Source organism: Microchirus variegatus, assembly GCF_963457635.1.
Source record: "Microchirus variegatus genome assembly, chromosome: 22".
In the NCBI taxonomy this organism is placed as follows: domain Eukaryota; kingdom Metazoa; phylum Chordata; class Actinopteri; order Pleuronectiformes; family Soleidae; genus Microchirus; species Microchirus variegatus.
In genome coordinates, this window is record NC_139823.1 from 11,478,428 (window position 1) to 11,502,070 (window position 23,643).

At 39.0% G+C, this 23,643-nt stretch overlaps 1 protein-coding gene across 1 annotated transcript in view; it reads left to right on the forward strand.

Annotated features, from left to right (window-relative positions):
* The window catches only part of thsd7ba (thrombospondin, type I, domain containing 7Ba), a gene marked incomplete at both ends in the record, with an annotated part of 137,447 nt that overhangs the window by 56,923 nt on the left and 56,881 nt on the right, over positions 1-23,643 (forward strand). Inside the window, 6 exons of the mRNA XM_083908877.1 lie at positions 3,698-3,898; positions 12,757-12,948; positions 15,004-15,235; positions 19,061-19,176; positions 20,676-20,808; positions 21,776-21,883. Coding sequence (XP_083765003.1) covers positions 3,698-3,898; positions 12,757-12,948; positions 15,004-15,235; positions 19,061-19,176; positions 20,676-20,808; positions 21,776-21,883 — 982 coding nt within the window. The remainder of the gene's footprint in view (positions 1-3,697; positions 3,899-12,756; positions 12,949-15,003; positions 15,236-19,060; positions 19,177-20,675; positions 20,809-21,775; positions 21,884-23,643) is intronic.

Sequence of the window (23,643 nt, forward strand, 5' to 3'; positions counted from 1 at the left end):
ATAGCAGCGGAGGGAGCTTTACATTTTTTTTTCCGCGTTATCTTAGACGATCACATTTTGCAGCTATGAAGGAGAAAAAAAAAATACAGTTTTTGTTATGGTTCCACCAGAAGCCACCCTGCTGGACTATTGGATTTTTATGAACAAAATTGTGATGAAAATCACTGGATAGTCCTTATTTCCTTGGTATAAACCCACTGTGACCAAGAAAACTTTCAAGTATTAATATCTATGGGGGCATGCCCGGACCGAATTGTGTTATTTTTGTGGTCTGAGTGCGAGTAGCACTAAGTGCTCTGGGCAGTACTGCGATCGATCCACAGTGTCTTTGCTCTTCCAGTGCACATTTGAGCAGCAGCGCTCGTATCTGGCTCCTGAACTGGTGCCTTTCTTCAGTAGATGGTCGGGGGGGGATATAATTTGCCCAGTTGGCGTCCTGGGGTTAGACAGTTCCACCTCTGCTCAGGAAAGAATGTGGGACCTTTCTGCCAAGTTTTCAGTGCAGCGGTGAAATGAATACGGCTCCGAAAGAAAAGCTGCTACTTCGAGAGTGTTATAGGATTTAGTGGGTGAAGCACTTGAGCCTACAAAGCATTTTTTATTCTACCACAACCTTTTTGTGTGTTGTCAGGAAATTGGAAGAACTCAGCAGTTGATAAAGATTGTATTTCACAAAGTAGTAGTTCAAGTACGACACCGTGAATAAATATTGTATAAGAAAATGCAACTTTGAATGTTTCAGAGTGGACAATATAAATCAAATCATGGTGTGCTTACGTGCAAGATTTTTGGTCGTACGTTTATGTCAAAATGTTATCTCACTGCCATTGTTCATTTATTCTATTAAAAATAACATAACAAATAAGTCAATATGCTTGCATGGAAAAGCAATGTGTTCATCACTTAAACAGGGAAATTAAATAAGGTTTTTTCATATTTATTTTGTGTGGGTTTAAGTAAACGAGTGATTCAAACAAACTATAGTAATGATGGCACACAAATTCAGAAAAAGCAAACTTGCAAATTTGTGTAATAAAATCACACAAATAGCTGCTGCACCTTATTATTACAGGGATTCCCCCTGATTCCTGTGGGGCTTGGATTAGATGGGGGGGGGGGGGGTGCTGCAATTTCCTCATCTCCCCACAGCACATTTGATAATACAATAATGTTTGGCTGCTTCCCAGGTCTTTATTTGGTCGGACATCTGCAGGCAGCTCAATTTTCCCAGTCAGCTGGCTGACTTACTGTAGCGAGCCGTGGCTTCTCTTGCTATTATTCCACTCACATAATTGTTTTCTCTGACAGTTACCCCCCCCCCCCCTCTTTTTTTTTTTTTTTTTTAGACGTAGGTCTTTTTGAGCTCCTCATCTGTGACCGACATAATTCTTGGCTGTTTGACAGATTTTCACTTTCGGCTCGAATAACTGATTTTCACTTGTCATGAATTAGAACTTAATCCCCACTGTGGCTGCAGAACATGTTTCACCTGCCCTCTGCAACTCCTGCAGGTGAAACTGTACAATCCGAACACTTATAAGGCTGATTAACTTTGAAAGAGTCACTGGATTCAGAGGTACCTATTACTTATTAAGGCTGGAAATAACCTATACTGCAACACAGTAAAAGACAGTCATTACACTGGTACTTTCTCAGTTCAAAAGAATATGCAAATATTCTTTTTGAACATGCAGTCATACAGCCTCTGATTTAAATATACAGATCTCTCTCGAGCTCACTATGGTTTTTGCTAATTATAGACCTGTCTCCAAACTGTCTTATTTTTCTAAAATCCTCTAGAAGTAGAAGAATTTTTGCCCTTTCTGGAATAGCACACTATTCTCAAGGTTTTCCAATCCGGTTTTAAACCTCTGCACAGCACAGAATCAGCTCTCTCAAGAGTTTTTCGATGATATCTTTTTGGCCTCTGACTCTGGTGACTGTGTAATTCATGTGCTTTTAGATCTAACTGCTGCTTTTGACACAGCGGACCATGAGATCTTTATCTCTCACTTAGAGCAGTGGGTGGGCATTAAGGGTGTAGCACTAGAGTGCTTCAGGTCCTACTTGATAGACTGAACTTTCTGTGGTAACCTTGGTGACTCTGTAGCCTCCTTTGCTATTTTCCTGTGTGGGGTTCCTCAGGGCTCTGTTCTAGGCCCTCTTCTCCCACTTGATTGTCAGCTTTATGTGCCTCTTTAAAGAAAAAAAAAGCTTATTCCATCCGACCATTTCTTAGGTGTCTTGACAACATAAAGGCGCCACCCTCGCACACCTAACCTCTCACTCAGATCAGCTGATCAGCCAAAAACTAAACTCAAGCTCAGAGGAGACTGTGCGTTTGTTGTTGTGGCCCCTACACAGCAGAATGATATGACTCTGCACATGAGACAGGCCTCTTCTCAAATATCTTCTTAAAACTCCTCTCATTTAATTCACCTTTGACACTATTTAAGTCGGTGACGTTATTTTACCTTTGGCTTTATTGTGGTTTATTGTATGTCCGTTATCCATGTTTTATGTCTTTTCATTTATTTTGTTGTCTTTTAGATGTATTTTACGTCTGAGCTTTTATGCCTTGTTTATTTATTTTGTGTTTTATTTATTATTCCGTGCAGCACTTTTTGGTCCGCTGTGGTTGTTTTAAAGTGCTTTCCAAATAAGATTGGATTGGATTCTTAAACACTCAACGTTCAACACTCCACATTACAGTTTCGCATTTATTCCTAACTCTCTCAATTGGTGGGGAAGTTTCAGCAAAGATTTATTTTATTTATAAATTTTTTATTTTTTTTGCTGTTACCTATATTTTAGCCTGACATGAATAGAAACACAACTCCTTATCACAACAGCTGTGATTGATTCCTTTAGCTTTCTATAGCACACAAAACTCTCCCACCTTTTATTTCCACTGATGTTACCTGTGTTGCCGTAGTTTCAAATTGTGAAAAATAAGGTAAAGGTTTAGTGTATAGAATTAATGACATGTAATAGTAAGACCGCAGAGTGCAACAAATGCAAGACTCCTACACTTTCCTCTCTCCCTTTCTCAAGCGCAACGGGGAACTGCAGTGGCCTTCGCACAGCAGAAAGGATTAAATTCTCCTTCTCATCTCTTCTCACTCCCTCACTCCGTTTCTTCTTCATTAATTTATGCATCAGGTTTATGTGGGCGAGACTGTTCTTAATTTGCGTAGTAAGTTTCCGCTTCGATACGCCAAACGTTAACCTACAGTACATTTAAAAGGTTTTATTCTAAGGCTACAACAACCAAGCAATGTTCAAATTGTTAAATATGTAATTTCTGCCAATAAATTATCCCAACTATTACACACTCGATCTTTTATTGGATGAATAACAACGCCAGCTTGATTAAGACTTGCCTGTTTCCAACACCAGCTCAAAAAGCAAATGATAATTGTAAATCTTTCCATATACTTTTAGAAATGTTACTGGGAAGTGCTGTGGCTCGCTGTAGTGCAGTTAATGAGAGACTTGAATAATTCATCACAGAGATAATGTTCATTTAAGGTCTAAGTGTATTGTAGCAGGATATCTATAGGGAATTGAATATACACTCAACCCTGGATTCCATTTTTTTTTTAAATGCATCATAGTGCTGCATTATATAATTTGTTCATTGTTTTGTGCAGGTATATGAATATGACTTCTTCTCTCCTCACTTGTTTGTTGTCAGGTTTCAGACAGAGGAGGAGAGACTTGCTGTGGGTGTCCGGCACTTTTGCAGAACCCTGTCCTCATCTGGTCGAGTCCATCCCATGCGAGGATCCCTCCTGCTACCTGTGGCAGGTCCAGCAAGAGGGAAGCTGCATTCCCAGTCAACAGCCCTGTGGTCCTGGAGCTGCAGCCCAGAATGCGACCTGTGTCAGCTCTGAAGGTACTGTCATGGATCAGCATTTTATAGGAACAGTGTCTGTCATTCACTTAACTCAGGTTTGTTTGGTCATTCAGTTTGTTACTTCAGTCAAAAGCCTGGGTGATATTTTGACATTTCTCCTTAACATTTGTGTTAAAGGTCCCATATTATATCCTATATCCTATCCTTAAAATGAAGCACCACAGCAGTTCAATTCCCCTGCCAAAACAGCCCTGTTCAGAACGCTCTGTTTAGTAGTAAAACGAAACTTAAGGGACAGGAAATGACATCAGCCACAGAGGCTACTGGGAGCTAACTGCCGTTGGCATTTGGAAAAGTGATCATTTGCAGGCTCTAGCAGGCACATTGCCGTCATATATAACATGTATCCACTAGACGATTAAATCCTCTGAGGCTGGAAGTTTGTGTAGAACTCTGTGCTGCACTGTGGAACCAAGCATAGAACTTTTCGCTGACTTTTGGTTTTCGGATACCGTTGCCCTCGTCAGCACTCACGTGTGTTTTACGGACAGACGTCTTGTGACGTCCCAAGGAACGCAGAAGTCAACATCGCGTGTTTTATCTCCTGTACTTAGACTGAGTAGGACCACAAAAACATGATAGTCATCTTTTTTCACACTTTGGTGACTGATAGGACCTCCAGAGTCCCAGGTGCTAAAATAATTAAAAAGTTGATTTTGCATAATATGGGACCTTAAAATAAAGCCTGACATTTGACATAACCAGAAGCATGTTTCACAAAATGTTATTTCCAAACGTATTACTTTTTACTTTGACAGTTAATGTGTTAAGTGGATGGAAAGTTTTGCAAAACACAGGAAATTCAACCCAGTTGTGTGTGAAACTGCTCATTATTTTCCTTAAAGATAAAGTATTGTTTTTTTCATAATCCTAATCAAACCATTTCATCCTTAACCACCAGTTCATTATGGTAACAATGTCAACTGATGTCTCCTATGGGTCTTATCTAAGGATTAAAACAAGAAACATACTGTATTGGTTTTTTTTTTGGATGTCGAATACACATATATTTATATACAAAATGTGGCAATTTATTGGAGTCTTATTAGTCATAGATTTGATAATTTTCAAACTTATTTGAGTTATTTATTTTAGCAGTGTTCCCCCAAGGAGATAATTACCGAACAATGCTTTTAACTCCTTTCCAAATGCACAATAGTAGCTGGAAGATTGGCGACTCATACCAACATCAGTCAGACTTTTATTTAGCAGCATATCTTTGCTACTCCAGACTACTCTGTGAAAACACAGCACTCTTTATGACAGCTTGCATCCTCTTGCAACACAACATGCTTGAATGGGAAATCAAATAAGGCAATTAAGAAAGCAACGGCAAACAACTTGTCAGTATTCACATCATCGTCGGCTGCAAATAATTCCGTGTTCTTCTCCCCTATTGGCTCATATATGTGGACCCTCCTCTGCCTTCTGATAAACTTACATGTGATCCATTTTGACAGGATAATAAAACACAGGTTAAAAAAAAAAGGATTGAAATTAGCTTTTTAATCTATGGAAATTACCAATTAATGACTGGCATGAAGCATTTATTTTGACTTTTAATCAGGCCATTGTTTTCTGTGCACATATACTTGGGTGATGGTCCCTCATGAATAATGCATGGTCTGTTAACACTTATGTTCCTATCAACATAATGATAATGCTGAGCAGAATGGATCACATTACACCTGATAGTTCATGCATCTCAAGGAAGGCAATCGATGGTATTTTGTGTTTGGACCGCAGAATTGATGGCTCTGCAGCCTCAATTATTTTAACTGCTACTTGTAGTTCCAGTCTAATTATATTTGTGAATACATGTGGCAGTCTATGGTTGAGATGATTTCAAAATAGCTAAAATAAAAACACATCCATACTATTTTCATACATTCAGCAATGTCTGTTAGACATTGACACACATTAAACCTCCCTGTAAAGCACACTCTGTTCAATAAAATCCATTATTCCATTAGAGTATCATTTACTCTTCTCGTAACTACCGTAGCTGTGGGAGGTCACTTGTTAATACAACGTACATTTGGCTCATAATTAGCTATTTGCACTGACGACTTATCAGCTTGTATTTTTATATGAGGGGAGTCCTATCAGTGGATGTCAAAAAAATACTTCCAGGGACGTGATGCATTTTATTTTTCATGAATAATTCGGATGAAATTCGACTTTGACAGACTTTTAAAAAAAATATTCTTGGCATCGTGGTGTGGAGGATTTAATATTGCTACCATTCTATATTGACTGCTTATTTAAAATGTACCATCTGTTTATTTTTTTTCCTGCAATTGCTTTAAAAATGAATGTGTGATGTATGGATAAACAAGTCATGGTACTCACGTCATGTAGGTATCAAATGCACTTGCGCTCATCACTGCATCCATAATAAGGTGTGGTCAGGCGCTATCTTTTTTTTCTTGGGATGTTGGTTAGTATTTGAAGATAATATGTTAATCTAAAAAAAATTCTAAATATAATCTAATAATAATAATATAATATAGTCCAAATAATAATCTAATAAAAGACAAATTCCACTAAATCCAATAAATTGTTTTACTATAGTTTAAGTGATTACCTGACCATGCTGTTTCACTTCCATCCCGTCTGAAACCTGCGCACGCATTCACAGCATTCGTGCTTGCAGCGGAAACCTATTTTCAGACTTTACCCGGCAACAAGAAATACTATTTTCTGATTGGCTGATTGGCAGGTTGGTCATTCAAGACCTCTGTATGAATGGGCTACGCAGAGAAATCATCCGCTCCTAGATAGATTAGATGGACTGATTTATGTGTGGTGCATTTTATCACTTTTCAGCGTGAGAAATGTCATGTGTGAGCGTGTGAAATGCTTGTGTCTCGTGCTGAAGTCAAGTCAAGGTACTTTATTTGTCCCCCAATGAGGCAATTTGTTGTGCAGCAATAGTACAGTACAGATCACACACAATCACACACACAATGCGTGAGCTCCGGTTTTCGTTTAGTGTGAAGGTGGTCCGTTACAACTGAACTCTGGTCCACTTGGAAGAGGTGGTCTCGGACCGCTTGCAAGTGAACTCTGGCGCGGTTAATAACTGGCGTGAACTCTATCCGAACCTTTTACTGAAAGCATAGTATTAACGCCTGGATCCTCAGACTGCCTGCAGAGGAGGATGACCTGGGACCTGCCGGGCTCTCTAGCACATTTAGCTTTATAAGTATCGTCACCCCCAAAGTGCCTCAAAACCACCCGTTTGCCACCGTTTCTCACTCACAGGCAGTGTGATAAGGATGAGGGAAACACCCATGTGCGAGAAACGACAGGAAGTTGGCAGTTTTGCACCGCTCTTGGCTAATGATGCTAGCTAGGGGGAAACATTGGCGCCTCACAGTTTCACGACATATATCTGGCCTATGAACATTACCTACAGTTTGCATATCTGACCAATAAATTAGTTGTTTCACAATTTATTCTGCGTTATTAGATTTTAACCTTGAACCGAATATCAACTTTACATTGGGTGTGTGTATATATAGTAGTATAGCAACAACTTCAGTCTCGTGAAACACCAGAGAGCGTGAGATGAAGTGTAATAAGAAAGTGAGAAACGTCTTTTCCTGTGTGGATTGTTAATGTGTTTCTGTGCATCATCTTTAGCTTCCTGTGGTGCGTTGTCTTTGAGGACGTCCCACGACTATTTTACAGAAGCACAGTTCTGCAGAAATAGCAATCGGAGTCTGAGCTATTGTGGAAGGCATGTTTAGACCGTCTGTGGAGAATAAGACAAATTTAATCTATGCAAGACATTTTTTACATGGATTAAATTCTTGTTTTTCTGCGATATGTGCGAATGCACATATTTGTTTGTGTTTATTAATTTTTGTAATTATGGAGCTCGTCTCGAGCTAGAGTTTAAGGTGATTTCTGGATAACACGAGAAGTGGAAATGTTCCGTGCTCTGCTCATGTTCCAGCTCATCATCATCATCACTGGCCTGGTACAAAGACTTAATTTGGAGGAGCTCACTCAGTCAATCAATCAGTGTCTCTTGTTTGCGTTCTATTTCGGCAGTCTCCTAATTTCAAGACTAATTTCATTCTTTTTCAATAAAAAGCTGCTCTCACCATCAACCCACAGTCACAGTTCATTCTTACAGCATTTACAGCATCAGACCTCAACCCAGATGCCCACCCCAAAGTTGATGGTAAATCTTTTGAATTCATTTGCCCAAGGTTTCATGCAAAAATTCAGTCGAGTGTATGTTTTCCACCATATTACATCTGATAGGGAATCTGTGGCTACTGAAGCAGTCAGGAAACAGCTTTTTATCACCTATGCGGAAACCACCTTTCATTTCACAAGCAAACACAGTCATTCTTCAAGTCACTAAGGTATGGATGAAATCAAATAGCATTTAGAGCATTTAACATTTTACCAGCATCTAAGTTCTGGGGCTCATCCAATAGGATGATGCAGAGGGATGTAACACGAGAAAAGATGGATTAGTGTATTTTTTACTTGGTCTTCATCCATCCATTTTTTTCCCATCTGCTGAAAACAGGCGTAGCCCTTTAATTCTTTGTTGTAAGTTAAATACATTGTTCGCTGTATGTTTAAAATTGGAAGCGTTGATTAGCTGACACCTTTGGCATGATGGGATTTAAGGACTGTTAAGACCCTCAATTAAAGTTTATATATGCATGCTCAATACCATGAGGGATAGAGGTTTATTTTGCTAAAATTCCCTGGTTTTACATCAAAATTGCACATTTCTTACTTATCTTTTTTATATATAAATAACAGCAAATCATAGTTATTCTTTATTTCTCTGCTTGTATGTCTAGATGGAGGTAAACCTTGAGCTGCCGTATTTTAAACAAAAAGCAAATACGGCACATTCCTCAGAACGGCAACACACGATATTGCTCTAAAGTAAAGAAGACACTCATCTACTTATATCCCCAATTTTGCATCCTTTACCGTCACCGAATTTACACCTTGAGTTATGCGGCTCAAAGACAGCCGAACAGACACATGCGGTAACTACGCCACAATATAAAGTGCTGTGTTAGCTTCAGGTATTAGTCCACTGGCTGTTTGCCTCAGGCTTTGTAAAATTATTTTTGACAGCTCACGCAGCTCCCATTCACTGCACAGTGACCAGAGCAGTCAGCATCTTTTTATAAACTAGCTGCCAACCATAGAGAAACACGGGCTCACATATACCAAGTGCAGAGCTGATGGCTGTTATGACAGATATGACCACTTATAAACGTATATAACTATTACTGACTGGCCACACTATTCTGTTAATGGTGAACTCAGAAAACCAACCTTAAACTATATTATTACATTCACACAAATGCAGCAGAAACATCAGTTGGTGACCCATGGTGGTTTTTAGAGACCAGGCCCACTTAAGTTTTCACAGTGATTTTGTACAATTTGCCTTGTTGCTTTCCCCCCTATAACTTTATCTTAAAAGCTGCCAATGAAGAGTGAGTGAAAACTATTAATTTTAAAGGCCAGGGCTTCATTTTTCTGTTCCTGTAAATGTACCTGAATAATACCAGTGAAGAAGATTAATTGGTATGTGGGCGAGCAGAATAGAAATCATGTTGAAATTGCATGCAGGAGGCAGTGATATTATATCTGAGTAAGAGCCCCAACTACAGAGCCCTATATTAATAATGCAACAGGACCCCTAGGGCAGCCATCTATTTGCAGAGTCTCCCTTCAACATGTAGTCTCACACATGAATTCACACACACACACACACACAGGATACGACTTTGGATTCATGTCATCATACATTTTCTCTTTAGGCTGCCTTTCCAAGCAAAACTTTGTGGATTAGTTGTTAGTGTTGTTTGCAAACATATTCATTAGTCCTGTGTGATTTGATTTTCCAACAGAAAGGGGAAATAATAAGATTGTGCTCTGTTTATGAAGGGATAAGTCAGTGTTTTGACTTACAACTGAGCTCTTTCTTTTTTTTCTTTCTTTCTTTCTTTCTTTCTTTTTCTAAATGTGCCTCCAGCGTCACAGAGCCTGGATCTGTCTAACTTTGTTGTTGTTTGATGTAAAACCTCATGTTGTAATTGTATTTGTGTCAAAATAGCCTTGGTCATATATTCAGCTAATAACCTTATCACAAGGCAGCAAGAGAATGTCAGAAAATGTCTCTGGTAGGTGAAAGAGAAGTCTTATATATAACCTATAATAATCACTTATTCTCTTTGTTTTTATATGTAACACATTACAAGTGTAACTAAACACCTAAACCACTTTTTGTTAGGTGGAGGCTAGTGTATATGGGTATCTAGTAATGTTATGTGCTGATCCAGGTTAAAATCTTCACAATTTAGTCCAAAATATTGAAATTATATGTGTGTGATGTTAATATTGGCATCTTTACTTGCCCTTTAATTTAAAGACAACAGACATTTACCACTTTCAGCCTGCACATTTTTAACACAGTGGCTTATAATACCGTAATAAACAAATGCACAAAAAGTCTGAATATGAATAAAGTAGTGTATGGTTTAGTTTCTGGTTTTCACCTGCCATTCCTGTAAAAATAACTAATCATTTGGGTTAGTTATTTGGGTTTCCATAAATGCATTTGCAGTTTTAAAACATTATCTTGCAGCTCATTGGTGGATTCTGGGAAGCTCAATTCAGGCTTATTAATACATAAATGTACATATATTCTGCAAAAGTAAAACAATGAAACGCCATAATTATGTAAATCTTATGCTATTAATGCTTAATGCTATAATAGTGTTTTTATTTACAGTGTATGTGTACCAATGAAAATGGGCTATATTGAGGAGTAAATAATTCAGTTAAATCTTATTTCTATAGCCTAACTTCACCAGGACAGATGGGCAGTAGGTGTCGCATGTCCAGAAACAAGTTCAACAGATTACACACACCTACCAGGTACTTGGTTTCACTAAAGCTGTCAATCAAAACTCATGCAGAAGCCCAGAGTCCGCCCACTTCTCCACTGACCCCCAGAGAAGCCGAGCTTCCATGGAAGTGATGTTTGTGCCGCATTTGTCCAACTCACCGCAGTGAAAATAACCTAGTCTGTGTTGTCCCGTGAAGAACAATTGAAACTGAGCTTCAAATGGTTTAAATGCACTGTTGCAGTGTCCGATCATCGATTGTCTCATTCCAAGTACAACATGTCTCAAATACATGAGCACAAAACCATAGATGGTAAAGTGTATGCATGTCTGTGCCGGTGTCGGATACCCTTTTAAATTTTATGCAGATCCATTTCTTTGCTTATTAACATCCATCTTAGTCCATTTGCATCTCCTCCGAATGAAAGTTCTGCTGCATCTCATACTCTCTCCGGTGGGACTTTACCATTACTTCAAGCAGATTAACGTCTCCGTTTTTACACACTGTTACTTTGATGGCTGGAAATCTCTGATGCATTCACTTTAAGGGCAAAAGATTTTCAAACGACCCAAGGGAGTGTTTCACATCTATTGGAGGAGATGATACCTCTGTTTGCTCTCCGCCCTCCTCTGTATCAAGGGTATTAGCTCGGAGAAGTAAAAAAGATAAATTGATGACAAATCCGCCCTGGGGTTGTTATTGTTAAACCATATTCTGTGATGTAGTGGCAGAGTTCAGCTAAGATAATGATAGTGTTGTGTGTGAGTGTGTGTATCTGGGAAAGAAACAAATGCTTTGGTGGCTCCTGGCATTGTTTTGACATCTGGATGGGATGTCTGCTTCTGAAATTGATCTCCCTCTTTTACAGGGACCTTTGTGCCACTCTGCTACCTTTGGGCATGGATCAACAAAAACGACCAGAAATGTGTTTTCTTTTTTCTGCTTCATCTTTAGACTGAAGACATAACTCGCTTATTATCACTTTTCTTCGATTATTTATCCCATATCTTTACTGCGTTATCGCACGACATAAGAGTTGTCGTCACGTCACGATCTGTCTTCTCTGTGCCGTTCACATCACGAAGTTTAAGAGTTAACCGAAATCTTTGATAAATATTTAATGGCACGGCTTCTCGTTGAAGGCTGAGGGATAGTTCTCAAACGAGCCCTGAATACCAATGTGAAGGCCTTACTTCTTTCTCTTTTTTTTCCCTGATAAATACAATGAAATTCTTTTTGTGTTTGATTGAATTTCATAACCAGAGTCCTCTTGTCACGGGTTTGTCTAATGTGAATCTTTCACTGAGAAGGAAATTGTTTTCTGCAAGGATCAAAAATGATTGGCATTTTGCCTCATTATGCCTCTTATATACAACATGAATTCAAAGATCGTAATTTATAATAATAATAATAATAATAATAAACAACCATAAACCTTATCATAGTAACAATCATAATTATAATTACTACACAGGCAGGCTAAATGCCTCCTATATAACCACGTGTTTACAAACTTGAATATTAATTACCCTGATTACATTAAAACTTGTCAATAATGAGCATTAACAGAGTCAACACAGAGGTCCACAGCAATCACAACCAATCAGCTCCACATTCGGATGCGGTGTGTGCAAGGAAAACACTTGTTGCACTATATAAATACTACAGTTACCCTGGGAGTAGAAAACTGCAGATATATCTGTATTTTATCATTTGGATGAATGCTGTCTTGTAATCCTGTAATCTCACCATCTTACATGTGAGATAGTAATGCTTTACTGGATTTTAATCCTGTCCCCAATATGTGTTTCATGAAATGCAATAGGTCTTCGGAGCTCGATTCCTGATCCCAGAGATACGTTTGAACTGCTCTGCATTTTGTCGCTCTGCCTTTTCAGTTTTTTCTTATCGTATAACTTCGTCTTCCTCAGGAGAAGAGGTGTCCGTCGCCCACTGTGCAGGTGACCCACCCCCCACCGAAGTGGCCTGTGAGGTGGCCTGCGCAGCAGACTGTGTGGTCAGCTCCTGGTCCTCCTGGTCCTCCTGCTCTCACAGCTGCGCCACCAAGAGCTCAGAGGGCCGACAGAGCCGCACTCGCACCGTGTTGGCGATCCCAGGGAAAGGTAACCGCAGTATTCCATATACGTTTTTAGGCTTTTTTTTTTACTCTGAAGCAAAGGAATTGTTCTCTTTTTTTTGATGATTGTTTTTCAGCTGAACTTCACATAACAATTTTTATTTCAAGTTATCACACCTTTTGTGTTTTCTTTCTTTTATTTATATGTCCTGCCGAAGAAATGTGACTTTTTTTTCCAGATGAGATTAATATTGTAACGTTCTAAAATATTGTGCAACTACAAAAATGTAGGCGCAAAAGAGGATGAAAAGCAAATATAGCTATATAGTAACGAAAGCGCCAGGTTTTGACAAGGAAAAGAATGACTAAAGCAATATCTTCAGTTCTGCTGCATTAATTTACACTTTTCTGTTATTTCTGTTTAGTCTGGCAATGTTTTCGCAGACTAATCCTGAATTGGCAGAATGCTCTTTTTTTTTTCCATATGTTTACAGAATCTGCTGCTGTGCTGGCAAACAAAATGCACCATGACATTGCAGATAACAAAAAACAATTAAATATTTCACTGCAGCTTTATTAAAATTTTTCTCAAATAAATTTTGCGATGACCATTGATTATTGAGAGCTCTCTCTGTCTGGCCAGTTTTTCTCTGCCAAGTGATTCCATAAGTCAGACCGCAGAGGTGATTAAAGTAAAGAGCTATATTAATACAAGCACCACAGGAAAAAGAACGACAACAAAACTGTCTCCGGTGTTTGTTTTTATTTTCCTGTAGTGCTATAAAGAAGGGAAAGAATTGCACTATGATGTTTGCAAACACATTATTTTGTGTAAATAACGTCAATGGCGATCAAAACTAAGAAACTTAAAAAAAAAAAAAGCAACTAAAGAAAAATCACCACAGCTTTATTCTGGTTTAATCTTTTAATTTGAAATTCTTGTTGACCATTGATTATTGAGATCTAACGTTTGTCTTTTCACAAGTCGGACCGCAGAGCCTGGACAGCCAACGACTACCCCGTTAATCCCTGTAACCACATGCATATCTGCACTGACGGCTCATGAAAGATTCTCACAGCTTAAGCCATGGGTTCCGCACAGTGCTGGCAGAGATGCTGCTACTGTATGTGTCTGTTTGTGTGTGTGTGACTGTGATTGTGCGTCCTTATATGTGCTTGTTTGTGTATTAAAAAAAAAAAGGGTTGGGGATGCCAAACAGACCAGAAAGCGCAGGTGTTTCTTTAATTGTGTCATGGTGACAAACTCCCGGGTTCCTCACTATGGACTCTCACTTCAGGGCAGATGACACTGACAGTCCTCTTTGATTTACTTCTCTTTACATTCCTTGCACAGACCAGAGAATTCTCAGCACACATTAATATATTGATGTATGCGTGCCACTCAAAGCACACACGGACATGTATGCATGTGCAAGTTTGCACAACACACAAATAATGTACAATACGTGCAGAAACTGATGTAGAAATGGCATCGTGTGACTGTGAAGTAGAGGAGAAGATGACAAATAAAAGAAAACAAACACCCATGCAAATATGAATAATTATATTAAAGAAAACACATGTGCTGATGTGTTATTTATACTGCAAATACAGTATAGAGCTTTGTGACTGTGACCAAGTATAAGACAACCAGAGCACAGGGAACAAAGACTGGACAGGGTTGTTATTGTGTGTGGTTAGAGACAGCAGTTTGAATTGTCCCGTGGATTGTGTCGCAGTGACCTGACTGTGACTTTACATTTGTTGTTCAAATTCTACCTGTAAACTTGTAAAGTGTCTGCTCAGCTAAGCTGAAGGAGGGGGAAAAAAAGGATTTCTTATGCTGCCAGCAGTCAATGATGAATGTTAGCTTTTTGACTCGGAGTGATTTACAGCAGCTTGTGAGTTTTTCTGCAAATCACACATTCTTTTTTTTTTAAATAATATTACTTTATTTGACAAATGTTACTTTTAGCTTTAATGAATGTGCTTGATGTACTGTTACTTAAACCTGTTCCTCACACGAGGATGACTACTTCTCACATAATGTTTTTGCTTACTCCTGCAGTCTTTGACTCTGTTGTATTTTCTTGCACATCAGACGGAAAGGATTGTCCACCAGCGTCGGCCTTGGAGGAGTGGAGAGTCTGTAATGACCACCCTTGCGTGGTGTTCTACTGGGACGCCTCAGCCTGGGGTCCATGCATTGAAGATACCTCCATGGATCTCAATGGAACCGGCCTCTGGGATGGGAGCCCTACCTGTGCTGTGGGCGTCCAGATCCGGAAGGTCACCTGTATGAAGACGAATGTTGGACCTGTCATAAGTAAAAGGTAAAACAGTGCATTTAAAACTATCCATCCATCCATCCATCCATTATTTTGAGGGTAGTGGGTGGTGCTGTGCCTATCTCAGCTGACATAGAGTGACCAATTCATCTAATCCCCAAATCTGCATGGGAGGAAGCCAGAGAACCCAGAGAAAACCCCCCCACACACAGGGAGAACTCCTTGCAGAAAGGCCCTTGTTCCAACCGGGGCTCGAAGTTCATTTAAAACTATAAATGTTGAATTTGGATTGATATTTTCTTGTACTGGCCACGTTAGCGGCGTCCACGTCAACATGACGACTGACCGGAAAAAGTTGTGCATGACGTCATGTTTACGTGACTCCCGATCGTTAATAAACAAACCACTCCAGTTTGACTGTAGGCGCTAAAGGAGCTAACGCAGCTAGCTAATTGGTAAACGGTGCCTGGACTCCTGTGCCCGCGGCACGTAAACATGACATAATGACGTCGTTAACGTGCCCAGCTCTAATATTTGCATGGCTCCGGCCATGTGGTGGTTAGCACTCTTGCCTTTTTTTGAGACCCGAGTTCGAGCCTTTCTGCGTGGGTTTTCTCAGGGATCTCCGGCTTCCTCCCACAGTTTAAAAACACCCAAGATGAGGATTAGGTAAATTGGACAATCTAACTTGACCGTGAGTGGATGGTTGTTCGTCGTTGCTCAGCTCTTAATAACACATACCGGTTGCATTACGCCTAACCAAGATCTCCCCAGGTGTATCGGCATAATTCATATGAGTTTTCACTCTGAAAAGTCTGTCCTCTTTGCACTTTCCCCATAAAATGAAGTAAATGTGGTAAATAGTTTGTCAATTTTGGATTCTGATATTTGTCTCAAAGTTTCAAATGCCTTAACTAAACTGTCGACTCAAATTATGTTTTTGACAGTTGTATTTTCTTCTCCTGTTTCCGTCTGACACGACTGTTTTTCCTTAGTTTTGCGTATCAAAGAACAACGCCCTAGACGAATGAATGGTAAATTATGGCTCAGGACTAAGACTAAGAGAAATCTGTGGGTGGAGTTGAGAAAGGATCATATGTGACTTACAGAAAAATCACTAACAACACAATCCATTGTTTTAAAAGTGTCCTTCTTAAAGATATCTACTATATTATGTTTACTTAGTGACAAATGACCCAAAATGACTTGATGCACTGTAAAATTCTATCCCCAGAGCACTTATTTTTTTGTTGCTTTCTGCCTGTTTAGGATTTTGTTTGTGTGTGTGTATCAGAGATTCATTTTGCTCATGTGCCTCTATTATCTACTCCTTTTCCAGCAATACAATATTAAACACTGCTTAGGGCTTTTGTGCTGTCATCGTAATGATGTTATAGCCTACCACAGGTAGATACATTTATAAATAATTCACAAAGTTTGCCCTTCTTTAGCTCAATATAATATTGACAGGGCCATAAAGTGGATTATGGAGAGAGTGTTTTTTTTTGTGTGTGCCCGTTCTATCTTCCACCACGGAGGATTTAATGAAAACTGTCATTTCTGCTCCACAAACAGATCTCACCTGCACAGCGTGCTGTGAATTCAATCACTTTAGCGCATAACACACACAGCCCCGCATGTTGCTTTTCATCATCGTTGTTTCTGACTGTCAGTCACAAGTGGGTCTGCGGTGCAAAAGCTGTGTAAGACATCATCCGGATTCGATTATGTCCGCACTGAACCAGCGGAGTCGCGGAACTTCTCGCGTCTCGTATTTAAGATGAATGCACAGACGACGCGTATGCACCGTGCGACCGCAGGAGCATCGTTCATACACTGAAAAGGAATAAAAGGCGTGATAATTCAGAGTTTGTATCTTGAGTCTTAAGTGGAATACAGCAATGTCCCCAATATAAATCATTCCTATTGAAGAGAACAGTCAGTCAGCAAACATCTAAAGCCGCATGCTTTTCACTAATCTCCACAGTGAGCAGGGGCTCAATCAGAGGTTAGTGGGTCTGTTTTTTTGCTGAGTTTTCCAGAAAACAATGATTTTAAAGGGGGGGATTTCCATTCATCCATCTGTTACAGAGGTTTTTCATTGAGTCAGTGATGAGTTAAGTTGAAAGATCTTATTGAAGACGGCTCAGATCTGAGGAGACCTGAGACGATGTCTGACATCTGAACAGTTTAAGGCAGGATTGTGGCGAGCAGCGTGCCAGGTCTGAGACTTAGGCTACATTTACATGATGACGGTCTGAACAGAATGTCTTCACTTTATTCCGCGTTTAGATGAGCGTTTTTCGGGAAGAAATATGCTCGTCGATTGGGTATGCATGCCAGACGGCTAGGTGGTGCTGTGATACACTTTCACACAACACCGCCTTGTCTGTAGACTCTTCCTTCGTCTCTTATCTGCGCAACGAAAACAACAAAACATATCCTGTACATGTCGTGGAAAGACTCTTGTAAGTTTATTAGAGCTGCCAGACCAGCTTGAAGGTCTGACGCATGGAAATATTCCGACATGTTTGTTTATTTCCCTGTACTGGCGCATGTATGTGACGTAAACGCGTACGTGACGTGAGCAGATCTGAGCAGAGTTTTGCTAGTCTTGGTTCGCTAGTCACTACGGCAGAGCATATTCAAGTTTTCCTCTCTTTCCACTTAAAACTTGCCCGTATTAGAGAACCATGTCTGGTCTCCTCATTCTCAGTGCACAACATTTCCCCAGCTGCTGCTTTTCACTGTCATGTCCTCTGGTGTATAGCATTGCATAGAGAGAGAAGGGGAGGGAAAACGTCTCGAGAAGGATGGATTTTATGTATCCTACTTCCTTATACTTTGACATACTTTGATCTCATTCCTGTGCAAGCTGGTTGTTTGCAGTTGGTAGACGGGAGAGCTGGGACTCTTGTGAGTCCTGGATTTGGTTGTCGGGCAAATTATGTCACTCAGTCAAGATATTGGAATCTCTCTCTCTCCCTCCCTCTCTCTCTCTCTCTCTCTCTTTCTCTCTCTGTGTCCTATTGTCAGTTAAGTTCACACATTACTGATCAAGCCTATCAGCTCACACACCAGTGGTATTCCAGCGCTGCATACAGAGCGATGCATTTCAGATCGTGACTGATGATGGAGGAAAAGCAGAACAGCTGTAATTGTCGCCATATATGGACCTAGAGTCTGATCTCACTGCAACCCCAACCTGAGCTGAAAACACCAAAAATCACCAAAAAAAATAAATTGATAAACTGGTTGCAGTTTGCATATTCCCACCATTTTGGGGTTTAATTAGTGGCCATGCTGTGGATTGATTAATCGGTTTCTCTGGCGGAACACAGTGCAAAATGAAAGAAGACTGAAGTGCATGAAAATAAGTACACACACCTCATGGGTTTGTCTCGAGCTCCATAGTCAGATGATGATCTCTGCGGTTTTCTCACTATGAGAGACTCACTTCTTATTTGATCTATTGCTGATATAAAAAGTATTGATCGAGTGCATGTTTAAGATAACAGGGTTTTCACAATTTTGATTTTTAAAACCGATTTCATATGAAACCTGAAACAAAACCACTAAGTGTGTGAGAATAGTGGGTGAATTGTATATTTTCATAAAGCAATGTGCTCCCCTGAAAGCAACTGAACGTGTGAGAGGACTATGAATTTTTAAATTTGTCTTTTCTTGACCGCACAGACGGGAGGACACGTAATCAATCACATCTTCTGTGGGGAGATATGTGATGTCAAGGACAGGGCAGTTGTTTCTCTGCGCTGTGCTTGTTACCAAGCACAGTTAGAATGTTTATTATTAACTTTGTGGCAGATGAAGAGAGTCAGAGACACCACGGTTTTCCTCCTCTTTGTTTAGGTGTCCAGATTCATCTCGACCAGAAACCGTTCGACCCTGTTTGCTTCCCTGCAAGAAAGACTGCATTGTGACGCCCTTCAGTGAATGGACAGCCTGCCCGTCAACCTGTATGCAAGGTACACGTATACATCTGTTAACTTGTAATAGCTGCACAAACACTTTTGACATCTGACATGTACACGCAGCTCCCTGATTAAGTTCTCTACAAAGGAAAACTGATAAAGTGAAGCAGTGGAATGAATCAAAAACCTAGAAGATATACAGTATATCACTTGTTATGTGTTTATTATGCGTCCTTCAACCAACTTTAGCTGCTTTAATTGGACAGAGGCTTGCAGTGTATATACTGTACATACCTGTACACAGTATTAACCCTTTAACACTGACACATTTGCACAAGCACACTTTGCATCACCGCAATTACGCAGCGGTTTGTGCTATCGGAAGAATTCCAGCAGTTTCTGTAACCTGAGAAGTTGCACCAGAGAGGAGAGAGTTGAAAAAAAACCGCCTGTACATCGTTTCCATTTTTCGGCCTGTTTTTGGACATTGAGACAAAAAGTCAAACAAATGTTATTTTAAATGTATTATAGTGTTCAAATTTAGTTTGTGTACAACTTTGGTGTTTTTTCTTCATTTTAAATAGTTAATACACCATTTCAACATGCAGTATTTTGTAAATAACTGCCAGATATTGACAGTTATTCTCGAAAAATGGGCAAAAGCTCTTGACTCACAGGGCATTTTGAGGCTTAGGTGTTAAAAAGTTAAATATGAAACAATTACTCTATCTAATCAAATTAATAGGTCATTTTGTAATAAAATATGAAAGTGATTATCTGTTCCATCCTGCACAATCTTAATATTACATGCAAGTTGTCATTCTCTTAAACATTTTTCAAATGTTTTAAACTCGAGACAAAAATGTCTACAATCCCAGTTTGTGTTTTGGGAAACTGAGCGTTTTCTTATGCTTATTTCTTATTATATTGAGTCAATGATCGTCGCACACAAATACAAATCTGTTGTCCCCTCATTACTCTAGTGTATTCAATTAAAGCTAAAGTGATGGTGTCAAGTGTCCATTACATTAAGCTGACACATCAAGAGGGAAATGGATATTTAATAGGTTCCAGTATGTGTACACTAAATATCACGGACATCAAAGTCTGTAATTGTTATTTAAAGGCTGGAGCCGGAGTCTCTGTAAATATTCTGTAGTCTGCTGGGTCTACTGATGATGTAATCACTTTCTTAATTGCACCATTCTCAATGTTTAGTAATTAGTGTTGTGCAATGAGCCTTGGATCTTGAGCCGAGTGAAGCAATTACGCTGTGGTGTGTCCGACGCTTCACTGCGGTGAAGTTGGAGGACATCACAGCCACAAGGGCACGAGTCAGGATCAGATCCACAGTGACACTACTTGTTAAAGCCAGCTCTTCTACGTATTATACCACGCTGGTGTTATTGAATATCCATTTATTCGGTGTCCTAGGCATTATACAGATACCGAGTGGTGCCTGAATATCATTTTATTTCCTCTTTCCTTCTAGAAGTCGTTTATTTAACTTCAGGAGCAGCCTTTTGTAAAGCTTGTGTTTCGTGTTTCGACAGAAAATACAACCGCTGCCACACAGTCTCGATACAGGACCATCATTCAGAGGTCTGCAAATGGAGGTCAAGAGTGTCCTGACACGCTGCACGAAGAGAGAGAGTGTGAATCACTTCCAATCTGCCCGGCGTATAGGTAATAGCGCCATTCATTTCTCTTACCGAGCCAAGTAATTACCATTTATCAGTGTAGACATTTAATAGTAAATATAACTGTGTTTTTTTTATAGGTTAGCAAGTTGATTTAAAGAGGAAGAGGAGTACATTTAAAATTAGAAAATGCGATGCACTATATAAACGTTGCATACATTTAATTAGATTAAGGGGTTTGAATTATAGTGTTAATATAGTTTTACAACATTAATCTTACAGCTTAGTCCATCATTTATTTCTTTACCCGTTTTATCTTATGTGTTTACATGTTGTTAGTCGATAAAGTTTTGTCACAGATTTAGACATGATGTTTGAGAGTGGAGCTTTGACTGAAGGTAACACTTTAGATTATGGAACACATATTCACCATTTGCTAGGTGCTTCCTAACATATAAAAGTTACATACTAGTCCTTTGTTAGTAATCATTAAGCACGTATTAACAGCTTATTCTAACTCTATTAAGACATGAAATAAGATTAGATTAATTAAGATTTTTCCAACATAAAGTGTTAATACGCGCTAAATATTTACTAATAAAGGGCTAATATGCAACTTATGTATGTTAGGAAGCACCTAGTCAATGGTGAAGGTGTTCCCTAATCTAAAGTGTTCCCTTTATTTCATTTAAGTTTTTCAACAAGTTATGTTCAAAAATAGTCTTCGAAACAGATCAGACATAATTAAGCTAAATCACTTGCTATAATTAATATAATTACTTTATTTTTTCTTAATCAATGTGGGAAAAAAAAACATTAGATGGTGTAAAATCAGCCTAAGGGTAAATCACACCATGGAAGTGTTTGTGTCACGTTTTAATAACGTTATTCCTAGTACATTTCCAGATCACTAAGTGTGAAAAGAAAAATAAGTGAAACTGTATGTTATGTATTTATTTCTTAATGCACTGACTGCCTTCTTCAAGTCTTTGTGCGTTTGTGTTTCCATGCAGGTGGAGGACACATAAGTGGCACAGTTGCACTCTGGTTCCAGACTCAGTTCGACGTGGATTAAGTGGACCAGGAGAAGGCTGCGGGTTGGGTCTCGAAACAAGAGGCAAGTGTGTTATCCTTGAATTAACGTGTTTTGTCCACATGTCCAGAGGGTTTGCTGTCATCGCCCACAAATCCATGCATCGCTTTTCCAACCATGTTGCTTTTCTGTGTGTAATGAGAGTTAACGGTCCCTGCAGAACTGTCCCTTTAACAAACAACAGGAGGCACTTTGTGTAATGAGATGAGTTTTCCTGTTCTGTTGTCGTCTTGTAGGTTGGAATTTTCGTTTCCATTTAAATCATTAAAATTAGCTGCATACATTTTCTTCAATCAGTACCTTTCCAAAAACTTAGTTTTTGGTTGAATGAATTCCAGGGTTGTGAAGTCAGACACTGAAAGAGTAGTGAGATTTACGGTCTACAAAATGAAGACTGAAAATACTCACAACAAACATGTCCACAATATATTCAGATTTGACTTCGACGGTATTAATGACCAGAGAAGGAAGTTTTTCTCTTGATAAAATGAACATATACAGTATGTTTACAAATATGTACAAATATATTGGCACTGTATATGCCTACATATTTTTTTCAAAATGTTATTATTTATTTGGCAAAAAACAACCGGAATTCGCCTTTTCCACCTGAGAAGTCAGAAATGAATCAATCGTAACATTCAACCACTAAAACACATGTTTCTCTTCAGGAATGCTAGTAAATAACTATACTTTGACATCTTAATCAAGAAGTAATAATTTGCTTGACTATTTTTTTTTCTTTTTGAAAAACAGTACATTTGCAATAACAATTAGATTTTACAATTAAAACTACAGTTTTAGCGAATGAGCTTAGTACACTTTTTTATGTTTTGTTGTGTTATTATTGATAATAATTACCAATGATTACAATACTGTTAATTTAGGGCACTTTCAGTGATTTCTTGTACTTATTAACTGCAGCAGATCTATTGTCCAGTGTGACAGTCCTTGACTTGCATGACGATTAAATGGTGGGACATTTTTAAATGTTTTGTCAGTTGTCCATAAAACAGCAAGTGGAACCACTGTGCGTGGCATGTTTCCTGACCTCTGCGAGGGTGTGAAACTGTTTTTAAACTGTGAAAATTGTCCCATGTACTGTCCCACATTACAGAACTACAGGAAGTTTCAAGCACATTCTCCCTCCTCCAAACAAAAAGGCCATTGGCTCAGATCATTAAAAAAAGCCAGAGTGTTAATTGGATAATTTCAGACCCGTTTAGAGGGGAGCAAATGTCTCAATAAATCCCAGAAACTAGCTGTTCCATTTGCTGATGCCATCTATGTGACGTTTATCGTGGCTTACTGAGGCGCCTTGAGAACTTTCAAGGAACTTTAGCTCACATTTTAGTCGGATGAATATTTATATCTGACATTTCTCACTTGAGTTTCTGTGGCTTTTTCGGTGAGAAATGTTTGTATTGTTCCCAGGTTAAGAGTAACCCTCGCTGACCTTTTAGAGGTTTCTATTTGAATATGATTAGAAAATGATGAAGTTAAATACCTGTGACATTTCACAAATTGAAGAATGAGTCCGGAGTTGGGAGAGGAACACTTTTTTTTTTTTTTTTTTTTTTTTTTTTAAATATAGAATTTTGAACTCCTGACTTTACCGGGTTTTGTTTCGCTCAGCACACAGCTGCACCAATTCAATGAAAAGGACACATAAATGTCAAATTGGGGTATAATTAGGACACAATAATTGGGACAGGGCCATATAAAGAGCACTGAAACATTGAATAAGGGCACATCAAGAAATAATGACAAAAGGTTATAGCATAGGTT